Below are 13,485 nucleotides of genomic sequence, written 5' to 3' on the forward strand. Positions count from 1 at the left end.
ACACTGCTGGTGGAAGATTCTGACTTACTCTGATCCGACGGTCGATCAGAATGTTCCATTTCCTTTGAAACATCTGAGACATCTCTCTGTGTGTTATTATTTCTAAATGGTACTTCAGGTATCCCTTGAACTTGGAAGTAGTCTCCCTCACTGCCTTGTATATTTGATATTGTAGTCCCATGAGTCTGTGCTATGTCGGTCTCCCTGTCTTCTCTTGCTGTATTTCTGCTGTTGTGTGGATCCACGATTTTCATTGAGTCAGCCAATTTTCTTACACTAGCTAAAACATCTTGGACACTTAATTTGCCTTCTAACTTCTCATTTTTCTGCTCCTCACATCTTTTTGAAGCATGATGTTTAGCTTTATGATCTTCGATTGCTGCGCTCATGTTTTCACTAGCACTAGATGTTGCGCCATGTTGATGTTCCTCAAATGCAACCAGTGCCACATCAGAGCATGTTGTGCTCTGACGTTTCTCCACACTGGCTATCTCTATTGCTGCTGGTACAACTCTGATGAAAATGTTGTCGATATGAACATCTTCCAGCTGATTCATTACTCCTATGTGTGTCTCTTTGTGTTCTGGAGATGCATTCATGCTTTCAGTCTTGATTAAATGGGGAATGGTACTGTCATTTATATTTTCTTCCAGCAGGGGTGCACGCTTATCCTCTATCTTACTGTTTTTAGATGGATTTATGGCAGGTGTCACATCATCTTCCAGGGATGATGTGACAGATTGAATTTCGGCAACAACTTTGTCGGAATCCTGGATGTAGTTGAGCCCTGAGTTTATTACTTTGGCTGCAACTTGTTTTAATTCTGGAGTAATTTCTTCTGTTTGAATATCCTCTTCATAGCAGTTCTTTGCTGGGTCAGAGGTTTCAAGTGTGCATCCTGCGTCCATTTCTGCTGCTGTTATGTCCTGTTTATGGTGAAGGCGTTCAGTTTCGGCTGGTGCTTTATTTATAGAATTTAAAGTGAGTGTGGGGTTCACATCTTTCCCAGCCATTGGGTCCTTTGACTTGTACTTTGCTTTGTGGTCCTGCTTTGATATTAGAACACTGCTGCAGGGGAGAGGCCATTTTCTCACTCACATTCTGAGTGACACTTTTCTCTGTGGTTTCCTCATGATGAATATTCATACCAACTTTAATTGGATTTTCCTTCTCTGTAGGATGAGTTTGCTTTGCATGTGTTGTGCCAATATGTATCAAACATTCACTCTTCTTGCTCATTTCTATACTTGCACTGAGGAAACTTGTGTCAGGCTCAGCTCTACTTTCATTGCTTTCGTCAATGTTCAAAACTTTGTGATCATTGTTCACTAATTCAGTGACAATTATTCCCATGATCTGCAAACTGTCCTCTGCCACAGAGCTGTTAGTCTGCCCAAAGACAAAGTCCTTGTGAACTACTCCCTGTTTGCTTGTAGTTTGCAATGACTTCATTTTGTCGATGGGTGAATCAGGTTTGCGCATAATTGATTCCAATTTCAGCTTTTCAGAGTTTTCATCAGGCTTTACCACCAGTTTTTCTTTGCTGTACTTTGATTCCTGATCCTTATTTGTTACTAGTGACCTGATTTCATGATGATCTGGTTGCTGTTCTCTGCTCACAGAATAACCTGCTGTCTTTTTCATCTCTTGGAGTGCATTTTCTGGTCGTTGCTGGTCGTTGCTCTTCATGGGTTCTGTGGGAAGTTGCTTCTGCCATTGAGTGACAGTTTGAGTACTCATTCCTTCAGAGCTGGGAAGTGCCTTGTCTTCCATTACTGATGATCCGGTCTGTTGTTTAGTTGTAGTATTACTGGATATTGAGGTTCCGTGGCCACTGAGCACCTCATGCAATAGAGGTTTCTGTTTTAAATGAAGATTCTGTCCTGCTGGGAGTGGTTTGGTGACGGTTTTAGATGTACCGACCTCTCGTAAAGCGAAACCTTCCATCAGGGCTGAAATCTCCTTCTCGGCATGAGCTTTTATTTTTGAAGTAAGAATCTCCTGTTTTTTCTGAGCTTTCTCTTTATGGGGCAATACTTTCAGATGCTCAGATTTATCTTTTCTTTCAGGATTTCTAACAGACTCTAAATGTGCCTCATCAGAATGAGAGTCAGGATAAGATGTTTCCAAATTTGTAACTTTGTCATCCTTTCCAATATCAATAACTGTGTCACCAGTTGCTCTTTTATCTGCACAAGGAGGTAAATAGTCTGCTTGAGATAATTTGAATTCTTTGGATGACTCACTGTAGATATAAAGACTCTCATTCCCTTGATTAAATTTTACTTTCTTCTTCTTATTGTTTTCACCACTGATTATGGGATATTCATCATTTGATTTGTTGGTATGAACTTTTGTATAAATATCAAGTGACAGCGCTAATGGCGTCACATTGTCATCGTTTAAAGAAATGTTTTTCTCTGGTGACATTTTGTGTGACAGTGAATTAATAAAGCCATATTTCTCTCTCAGATTTTGATAATAATCAGCCCCATGTTTTTCTTGATTTATATTATATGCTATTTTAGCAGCTGAATTGTCCTTTGGTTGATGTGTTTGTGCTGTCTGTTGTATGACAGTCACCTCTGCCAAACCATCTTTGTTTGCAAAACCTTCCTCCTTTGGGATAATTGTATATCTGACTTTCTCCGTTTGCTCTCCCTTCATTTTCTCCTTTATCTTTGCTAGCTCTGCTTTAGCGTTGGCTAACTCTGTCTTAACGCGCTCAACTTTACTGGGTTCACTCTTGACATGATGCTGTATTGTTAGACTTGCTGTGGGCTTTGATGATCTTTCCTTTATGTGTTGGTGTTTTACTAGTACTACTTTAGCTAGCTCTATGTTGGTTAGCTCCATCTTAGCCAGCTCTGCTTTTCTGGCAACATAATTTGTCTCTGTGGCGTCATGTATCTCTTCTTTAGGTTGAGCATTGACTTGTGATTCTTTCTCAGCTTTCTTTTCATTCTGTTTGTCTTTTTCACTGTGTACTTCCATTTTTGCACTAGCATGTTCTGTTTTAGTTTGTAGTTGAGCTTTTTCCATGTTTAGTTGGTTTGCTACCATTTGGTCATTTTTAACATTATTCGTTTTGACGTTCTCTAACATTTTCTGTTCTCCTTCTTGTTCAATTGTTCTCGGTTTTGCCTCAACCTCATCTATTGTGATTTTGTCTTTTTGAGATGCCTGAGTTTTAACTGATTCTAATTGTCTCTGTTTGCCTTTTAGTCCTTCCAAATCAGCTTGTTCTGCTTGAACCTGTTCAGTCTGCACACCTCTCATCTGTTCAGCTGGTACTTTTACATCATTTGTTTCTTTATCATCTCTAACTTGAGTTGAAGCTTTTGACGGTTTCTCATTGGTTCTCTCTTTTTGTTTCCCTCTCATCTGCTCTTTTCTTTGCTCTTTTGCTTTAGCTTGTTCCAGTTTGACCTTGTCTGCCATTGTTTCATCTGTCTTTTCTGGTCGTGCTGGTTCTGCTTCAACTGTACCATTCTGCCACTGCTGAACATTGGACTGCTCCATCTGTCTCTGCTCTGATTGTATTTGTTTTGATGTATTTTGTACAGCCTTGACCGCAACTGATTGACCATACTTCACTTGGTGGACCCTTTCTTCCATCTCAGGGACTGATGAACTGTTGTGGTTATTATATGTGTTTCGTTGTTCAGCTGTTTTTGGCTGTTCTTCCTTGGACGATGCTCCACATACGTTTCTCTGACTTGTTTCTTGATTGTGCATAGTTTTGTCTGTGTCTTTATTCCCATTTCCATACATGTTTTGTTGGAAATGATTTTCTATCCTGTCCTGTCCACAAAATGTTGGGTTTCGTACAGACAAATTACACTGTGGGGTCCTCTTGGCTTCTTGATTTGTGTTCTGCTGGCTCTCTTTTTTGTGGTCATCTCTTGGTGAACTGATCTCCTTTATGGTGATAGCTTGTAGGTTAGCCTGAGCATGTTGGTGTTTTTCTTTGAAAGGTGAGGTCTCTTGTTTCCATGGAGCTACAACTGCTTTCAGAGCCAGTTGTTTAGTGTTTGGGGTATTTGGACGTCTCAACCGTTCTTTCGAAACATTGCTATAATTCTGTTTATTCGGATTTCGTTGAGATTCCTCAGTGGAATGCCTCACATCTGCTTCTTTTAAATGGGCACCTTTGCTATTTAAATAGTCACTTATTTGAATGTTTTCACCCGTTGGCCAGTGCATGTCTGTGGTGTTATAAGATAATTTATGTGTGTATGCCTCCCCTCCCACTTGAATGCCCGCCACATCCTGCTTAAAGGGATGAAATGATGACAGGTCTTCACTGATATTCTGACCAGTAGTCAAATGATTGCTGGTGTAATTTTCAGGTATGTACCCAGAAATTTGGACCGTCTCACCTTGTCTCTGAGCTGTCTTGTCGTCTGAAATGTGCCCTGTATTGGGCTGAGAATTCATTCCTGGAGATAAAGGTCTGGGGCTGTAATAGAGTTTAACATGTTGATGTGGAGGTGCATCAGTCCAGCTGGATTCCTGAATGTCTATTTGTAGATACTCAGGCATATCAATCACAATATCTTTGGATTTCTGGAGAGGAAGTTCTCTGCTTTTTTCTAATGGCTCAAAGCCCTTAAATTTGGCAGGACTGTATGTACTTTTCACTCTCTTCCTGTTGTCTTTGAGATTGAAGAGGAGGCTGCTGGCTCTGGATTTATAACTTGACATCCTTACATCAGGAGTGCCCCCCCTGCTTTCGGCACGCACTGGAGGATGTTCCACAGTTTGGGGAGAAACTGCATCCTCTGTACTTTCTGGTGGCTCTGCTTGGGACACAGGAACCAGTGGCGAAAGCAGCTGGCCATCATTGGAGAGAATACTGGTGCTACGGCTAGCTACGTTTCGCTCTGTTGTGACGGCAAATAGCGTATCATTGCTACAAAGTGCTCCATGTCTCTCAGCTGTCATCTCTGGTTTGGTGTTGTGTTCTGTCATTATTTTAATCTGTTGGTGGAGGGCCTTAACCGAGCAGATGGTTTCCTGAGACATCTCTATGGTGGGTGATGTCATTGATGGTCGTTGGGATGGAAATCTGTTTGTTCCAAGACTCTGTGTCCTAATTCTGTGGGGATAATGTACGGCCTGTTCAGACTCACAGCGCTTCTCCAAAGCAGAAGCTTTCCGTAACCTTGTGGATGTTGAAATGGATTGTAAAAGATGGTCTGGCACCACGGGGGCCCTCATAGTCCTGTGGTGCCTTTTAAGCCCATCCATTTGGGGTTCCAGTGAAAGCTCCTTGTACATGGGAGTTTGGTTCCACTTAGGGAACTCTGAACAGTGGATAAACCTTGAGACGTCTGCTTGTTGGCAACTGTTATGGTCTCTCCATACTCTGAAAGGACTGAATTCGCTGTGTATAAAGAAATTACTGTTACAGTCCAACTGCGTCATCATATAATGGTTATTGTGGGACAATCCCATAAAAGAGGAGGCAGCGTTCATGTGAGACAGTGCAGCTGCTTCAGTTGAGTAAAGGTTGGTGTCCTGGGAGGGGAACTGACCAGCCATGGGTAAATGACCATTGGTGAAGTTTTGCGGATATGGTGAAAGCATGTTCATTAGACCTGGTCTATTCCAGCGTGCCTCATCATTCCACTCTCTAAGCTGATCCTCCATAACCACTCCATCCTGAGAGTTAAATGCTCTGATAAGTGAAGAAACTCTGGAACGGCTTCTTCGATGCTGCAAACTCAAATCAGTGGCTCCATTGCTGAAAGAGCCAAACAGGTCTTCTCCAAGAGACCTGTTCTCCTGGGTCATTTCCATAAAGGATTGTTGAAATGTGGCAGAAACCCTCCCTTGTGTCCTCTCTCCACAGACATCCCACTGTGGATTTCTGTTCATCTCTGCCCCATACATTCCTTCATGGATCAAATCTTGTTCATAGTGCTGCACCATCAGGCTGAAGCTCTCATGTGCTGCTTTTTTAAGCTCATCCCTGTCACTGTCCTCTCTTTCCAATCCACTTTGACTGAAGGCCCGCTGTCTGTCCCTGTGGATGCACGGTGACGATGAACCCAGGTCCAAGTCATTATAAACTGCCTCATCGCCAATGCAGAGACTCCTGAAGGCTTTGTCTGTGAGACTACGGACTTCACGGTCGGTCTCGTCCACAAAGGATCCACCACTGGATGTGTCGCTAAAGCCTCCATCGCTGTGCTTGCGATGTCCACCACTCTTTCGGCTTGAGCGGCGTTTCTCCATTGACGTCATGATGAAGACTCGGCAACAGTGAGCATATTCATTCAAACTCTCACCTCAGAAACCCATACAATTTTTCATTGTAGAGCTTAAAAACCCTGATTTTAGGGTCCCAGCTACTAAGGAGCTGTGCATCTCAGTTGTCCTTCATCTGAACAAATACTGGAAATTCCCTATGAAACAAAGAAAATTTGGAATTACCATTTTATCATCCACACATCATGTTTTAATTAAGTGAATGGTGGCTTTCCATCTCATGCAGCCCTGTTTTTGAACACCAAAATGTATTTTGTTAGTTTTCTGGGAGAGAAGTCTCAGATTTAAAAATTGATTTATTAGCAAACTATGACAGAACAAAGATTGTTCAAAATTAGTATAAAATGCTAAGTCAAGACATTAAAAACTAAACATAAGTGACAGGTTGCCAAAACAGACACAATTACAGTGAATCTAATACTGACACGTAAAGTAAATCTCAGAACAAGACACTATTGAGACATATGAGGGCAGGCTGGGCCTACAAAACACACCAGACCAACATGATCCAAGATATAAATCAAAAACTAAAATCACTATCAACCAAACACCAAGTCCAAAAATCATAAAATCTACAGTCCAGGCAGGAAGTGTGGCTTGTGTTTTGTTGCTCTCTGGTGCATAGCTTTGCCTCCATTACTAATTCTGCACTGTACAGTATGTGATTCCCAAAACAGTCTTACAAATCCCTCCACTCAATGAGTTTGACCTTACCGATCGTGTTGGCGACAATCCGTACCGTTGCCATGTGCACAAAAGACATGCTCAGGTGAGTTATTTTGGGAAAACCACTTTTCTGTACCAGCCTTCTGCACTTAAACGACCGTAACCATGCACACATACATGCTTTATCTTGGATATATTTTGACCAAAAAATACATAATTATTTTACTAATGTGCAATGGTTGAAAAAAAACCCTAACAAACTACATTAATATATTATTCTTACAGTCTCAATAGTAACATGCTGTTAACTAATTTTACATTAGTCTCCTATTTGTTTTACCCAGTTTTGGCATAGGACCCAGCACACCCGTGACCATAGTGAGGATAAGCGGTACAGTGAATGGATGGATGGGTGATTAACCTCACACTAACATACTACTCAATTAGGTACACGTGTACAATCAGATGAGATCCAATACAAGAGCAGTATGGAATAGTCTTCATCTACATTGATAATAATGCGAATATTTGTATACAACTGCACTGGATCATACAATCCTGCTCACCAGTATTGGCACTCCTTTATTTTATGCATAACCTGTATAATATCAGAAATACATTGAAATGTACTAAACCTATATCATCGGGATCTTCTAATTGGAGGTCCAAAGAAATTTAACAAAGAAATGTGTTTTTTTTTCAACTTAGATATTGTAATTTCAAAGAAATAAACAAAAAAAGCAGCAATATTGGCAACCCCTCAATATTGTTTTTGTTGCACACCCTTTGGCAACAATGACAGCCTCCAAACGTTTCTTGCATCCATCTATAAGCTTTTTGCACTTCTCAGGTGGTATTTTCTTCTACTCTTCCTTTGCAATTTGTTCAAGCATTTGGACATTTGCAGTGTTCTTTTCCCCAATGGCAGATTTCTGCTCCCCAAAAGATTTTCAATTCGATTGAGCTCAGGACTCATTGCTGGCCATTTTAATACATTCAATTTTCCCCTTTTCAACCATTCCTGTGTACTTTTGGATGTGTGATTTGGCTCGTTATCTTGCTGGAAGATCCATGATCTTGTACTCAAACCAAGTTTTCTTACACTGGGTAAGACATTTAACTATAAAATCTCTTGATCATTTTCTGATTCATGATACCTGTGATACACTCGAGGCCTCCATTGCCCGATGTAGCAAGGCAGCCCCAGAGCATTATGGATCCTCCACCATGCTTGACTGTTGGCAGAGTGCTCTTTTCCTTAAAGCTTTTTGTATCATCTGTAAACATACTGTTTGTTTACATTGCCAAAAAGCTCTATTTATGTTTCATCTGTGCGTAAAACATTTTCCAAGGAGGATTATGATTTGTCCAGGTTCTCTTTTGTAAAGACCAGTCATTCCTTTTTATGTCTTTTCTTCAGCAATTATGTCTTCCTTGGCCTACGCCCATGAAGCCCTGCTTCGTTTATTGTGCGGCGTATGGTATTCGTTGAAACAATTACCCCAGACTGTTCCAGGTTGGCCTTCAGGTCGTTCGATGTTTGACGTGGTGTTTTTTTCCCCACCATTCCCACCAACCTTGGAAGACTTCTGTCATATTTTTTTTCTCTCCCCCCCCTACGTCCAGGGAGGGTCTTGACCCTTCCATGCTTGGCATACTTCTTAATAACATTACGCACCATTGAAACAGGTATACCAAGGTCTTTGGAGATGGCCTTATACCCGTTGGAGGTCTCTTGTTTTTGCTAATAATAGCATTTCTGGTGTCCTCAGACAGCTCCTTTGTCTTCACCATTGTGACAAAAGAACAGGGAATAACAGGTGGCTTTTAAAACACAAAAATCATCATTCGTTGGCTAATTCATATCAGATGGGCACAGGCAATTTGTCACTGGTGATTATTATTTGTGATTTACCACGAGTCTAATTGGGTGTCCATACTGATTTACAGCTAAGGGAGCCAATACCAGTGACACAGCAAGCTTTACGTTTTCTATTTTTTCCTCCCACTGTTTAAAAAATGTTTTTATCATTTGCTCTTTTGTATCGAACAGAAGTTCTCCGTAGCAAAAGGTTGTTTCACTTGATTCATTTTCTTCAGGAGATATTCCACACTTAGTGCTTAAACTTCACGGGTGCCAATAATGGTGAGCAGGACTGCACCACGAGGTGTTTCTAACATTCTAACATACTGTATATAGACACACGAATTATGAGAAACAGCTGTCAGTATGATGCATTCCAGTTCCCCACCATCACAAACAACTCCGATAATAAAAACATATTGTTAAATTAATGAAATTGAGCACTTAGAAGGCCCAATTGCTAAATGTAGCATCTATATTAGTATATGGCAATTATTTGATCAAACCCTATGAATTGGAATAAGTCAAACCATTTATATACACGTAGCAACTTAAACAAATAAAAGCAATGACACATTGAAATCCATCTATCCATTTTCTATACCATGTGTTGTCCTCATTAGGGTAACACGTGAGCTGGAACCTATCCCAGCGAATTTAGAGAGAAAGGCGGTGTACACCCCGGATCGGTCGCCAGCCAATCACAGGGCACATATAACCAAACAACCATTCACACTCATATTCCCAGCTATGGACAATTTATAGTCTTGAATTAATTATACATGCATATTTTTGGAATGTAAGAGGAAACCATGGGGAAAACATGCTAAACCTACAAGGGAAGGTCGTAACCGAGATTCAAACCGGAGCCTCAGACCCGTGAGGCACCCATGCTGATAACTAGTGCAGCGTGCTAGTCCACAATACAATTCATTAGTCCATTGTTGTGGCAACATAAACAAACAAACATAATGTGCTTCAACTTACTGAACACTTGTATCGAATCAGCGATTTTAGACAGTAAAAGGGTCATGGTGAATAGTTTAGAATCACTTGTATACCTGCTGTCTCTTTGTATCAAAAGTAATTTTACATTGACAAACAACATTCTACACAGTTGCCTGATTTTCTTAGAAGATGAAAACAAATCGTGAGACTTTTCTTTGTCAAATAAAAACAATGCGTTAAGGAGCAGCAGTAGCATCACAGGCATGCCGTTTGGTTTTATTTTAACTGCCAAACTGAGGAGGATCTCCAAGTTCATTAATATCTTCTTACCTGGAAACCATCCAGAAGTATTTAAAGAACATCTAAGCCCTGGAGCTCTGCTGCCATGGTGCACCTACATCACATAGAGTACTTTAAATATACATCATTTTTACATCATTTTAGGTGTAAAAGGATAATAGGGAACACAATACTGTTCACACACAACAAAAAAGTACAGTTAAATGTAGTTGTCGTTTATAGTAACAATCTAAAATGAGCACATTTTTTTGGGTAATAAAATCAAGTTGTGGGTTACATCTGTGTTCATTATTGCACGTGACTGGTTTATTTTTGTGCAGTGAGCGGCCCCTGACTAGAAAACCTGACACCACAGTGAGAGGGCCAAACATGGACAGAACTGCAACCATTTTATTGTTTCTAGCAATAATATATTACTTTATTTACTTTTTATTATTTCTAAATGGCAGCAATCAGATTAGAATCAATCTGTATACACTGCTTACATTTAAATCTCAAGATTTTGGTAACATCCTAAATAAGATTTAATAGATCTTTATTGTCCTTCTAACCATCTAATTGGAATATCTTGAAACCAAAATGTCAAATGAGATCTTACCTTCCAAGTTTATAGTCCATCATCTGGGCCTTCCAGGGATTCCAAACCTCCCTCCCCCAAAAGGGCCTTATTGATGGGAGGGGGATTCTGCCTTATTCCCTCTCTGGCCACAGGGTCTTCAACCCCCCCCCCCCCCCCCCCCCCCCCAACCCTCTCCCCCCCCCCCCACCAATCCAAATCCTCTATGAGGTCCTCTCGGAGACCCGAACGAGAAAGCGGGTCTCGGGCTGCGGCGCAAACAGAAATAGAGGAGCTGTCCCAGAGAGAGTTCCCATCATAGGCGGAACAGAATGGGGGGCTTGGAGCTGGCGTCCAGGTCTACGAGATCCTGTGGTGTCGAGTATCACATGGATGAAACAAACAGCCTGGCAACTATTTATAAATGAGGACAGCTCACTCAGGAATAAGCTTTGGGCAGATTGGGAAATCTTCACTGTGGACATATGAAGAAATATGCTTCCAAAAATAACCCCCAAAAAACTAATCCTATAACGTGTAGTTATTATTTTGACTGTAGGCTTCTAGTTGCGTGACATAAATGCCTTCGCACTTACTGAACTCCACGGAGTCTCAACAAGCGGCCAACTGCTCGTCAATATAACTCAATGGAGGCTTCATATGCTGTCTTTTCCATCTTCCGTCAAACCTTATCACGGTCTAATCTACCCGACTACAGCTTCTCCCACCTCGACCACGAGCACAAAAGGCCGTGAGGGAGGAAGGTGGGCGGGCCTGTACCCTCCCACAGCCTGCTGCTATAATAGGAGATTGCAGCAGCAGATCGTTTCCTGGGATTCTTGGCGGGTGCATGGCTGGCGTGGCAGCGTGATGGACACTCACACATGGGCTGCCCGGACCCACACACTCTCGGTGCACACTTACTACTACGTGTACTGTACACTTAGGTGTACAAGTATTGAGACAGTGACTGTTCTGGGGACTTATAAACTACTACTATTGACGTTCTAAATGTGAGATTTACCATTCGGGAATTACAGACATGAATTCAACAAAAAGTTGGGAATATTCAGTTTTCAGGTGAAATTTCAGCACTTTCACCTTTTCGGCCAGATGAACTTAATTTGAGCATCTTTAAACTTTTGAAGGTGCGTCTAACTGTTCAATATTCTAGTACGTTTTGCACAACTTGCTGTTCTCTAAGGGACTGAACAGCAAAATCCACAACAGGTGTTTGATCCATGAATCCTCCGATAACTTTCCTTGTTCAATTAGAATCGGTATTTAAACAGTCCTCTTCATAATGCTGTTCAGATTTTGACATCATGAGAGTCAGACGACACCCACATTTAATCAACATTACTTTGCTATTGCGAGGCTTCAAACGGGAGAGGGGAAACACCCTAGAAAGGCATCCAATCCCACCCAGCCTTATTTGTTTTGTTGTACTTTAAAAACAAAACAGTTGACCAAATTGCTAAACGCAGCATAACATAAACAAACAAACAAAAAATAAAAACATAGAAAAGAATAATACATATAAATGGATGAAATACCAGTTATATGACCATTATAGAACACAGGTAAAAACACCAATTGGAATGAATAGTTGAAAAAAAAAAAATGTTTCTCAAACTGAGATCAAATTAAGCCTTTTTCCTTAAGCCTTCACAAGACTTCTCTGCAGCCACCTTCACTTTTTTTGATGATTGTGGCAATGTACAGAGACAAAAACCTGCTCTGGAGCGCTCTTGACCTCGGACTGGGGCGACGGTTCTTCTTTCAGCTGGACGACCTTAAGCACACAGCCAAGATATCAAAGCAGTGGCTTGAGGTCAAATGCAAGTGTACTTGAGCGGCACAGCCGAAGCCCGGACTTGAATCCGATTGAACATCATGAACATGTAGAATTTTAGGGAGGGACAAATGAAGTTATCCCATTTTGGAATACGGTTGTAACATAACAAAAGGAATGAATGTGAATACTTTCCGGATGCACTGTAGAGTTTACAGTATATATCTCACAATTCATGTTGTTACAGCTGTCATCAGTCACATCGGTTGTCCTTCTACAGTATGAGATGGCCTCCCTCCACCATGTGTGGCACATGATGCAGTATGCTTTGACTCATAAGCCGTTCCTTCCCCTCCCTATTTATTGTTGGCTGTCCTTCCAAAACCTTGGAAGCTTTTTTTTTTTTTTTTTTTTTACTGAAAAAGAGTTTCATTAATGTCAACATTATGATGATGTATGATGTATTTTTGTAAATTGGGGTCTAATGGAGGAACCTCCATCCATCCATCCATTTTCTGAGGCGCTTCTCCTCACTAGGGTCGCGGGCGTGCCTGAGCCTATCCCAGCTATCATCGGGCAGGAGGCGGGGTACACCCTGAACTGGTTGCCAGCCAGTCGCAGGGCACATACAAAGAAACAACCATTTGCACTCACAGTCACACCTACGGGCAATTTAGAGTCACCAATTAATGCATGTTTTGGGGATGTGGGAGGAAACCGGAGTGCCCGGAGAAAAGCCACGCAGGCACGGGGAGAACATGCAAACTCCACACAGGCGGGCCGGGGATTGAACCCCGCTCCTCAGAACTGTGTGGCTGACGCTCTAACCAGTGGGCCACCGTGCCGCCTGAAGGAACCTTTATTTAGGCAGGAAGTGTGGATGTATTTTTGTAAGTTGGGGTCTAATGGAGGAATCTTTTTTTTAATTTGACACACATGTATGTGTGTGTATATATATATATAATTCAGCATAATTTATCATAGTATGCATTAGTTAATTTTATTAATTTTCGCTTATTCGCATACCTATATAGTTTTTCAGTTGTATTTATTTAACATATATAGACAATTTGTTGATGG

General features: G+C 41.2%; 1 protein-coding gene across 2 annotated transcripts; it reads right to left on the reverse strand.

Annotated features, from left to right (window-relative positions):
* Positions 1–943: 943 nt before the first annotated feature.
* On the reverse strand, positions 944–10,767 carry LOC133409962 (uncharacterized). 2 transcript variants are annotated; one of them, XM_061690603.1, is made up of 3 exons: positions 10,653–10,767; positions 10,085–10,148; positions 944–6,413 (listed from the first exon to the last, which is right to left on the reverse strand). In XM_061690603.1, the coding sequence occupies exon 3, from the start codon at positions 6,250–6,252 to the stop codon at positions 964–966; it is 5,289 nt and encodes a 1,762-aa protein (XP_061546587.1). In that variant the 5' UTR covers positions 6,253–6,413; positions 10,085–10,148; positions 10,653–10,767; the 3' UTR covers positions 944–963. The 2 variants fall into 2 exon arrangements, with proteins under 2 accessions (XP_061546587.1, XP_061546588.1); XM_061690604.1 differs by lacking the exon at positions 10,085–10,148.
* Between the last annotated feature and the right edge of the window lie 2,718 nt (positions 10,768–13,485).

The sequence above is a fragment of the Phycodurus eques genome, chromosome 11 (genome assembly GCF_024500275.1).
Source record: "Phycodurus eques isolate BA_2022a chromosome 11, UOR_Pequ_1.1, whole genome shotgun sequence".
In the NCBI taxonomy this organism is placed as follows: domain Eukaryota; kingdom Metazoa; phylum Chordata; class Actinopteri; order Syngnathiformes; family Syngnathidae; genus Phycodurus; species Phycodurus eques.

Coding starts and splice junctions, on each gene's coding strand:
- LOC133409962 (XM_061690604.1), bottom strand. CDS start 6,252: ATGACGTCAATGGAGAAACGCCGCTCAAGCCGAAAGAGTGGTGGACAT.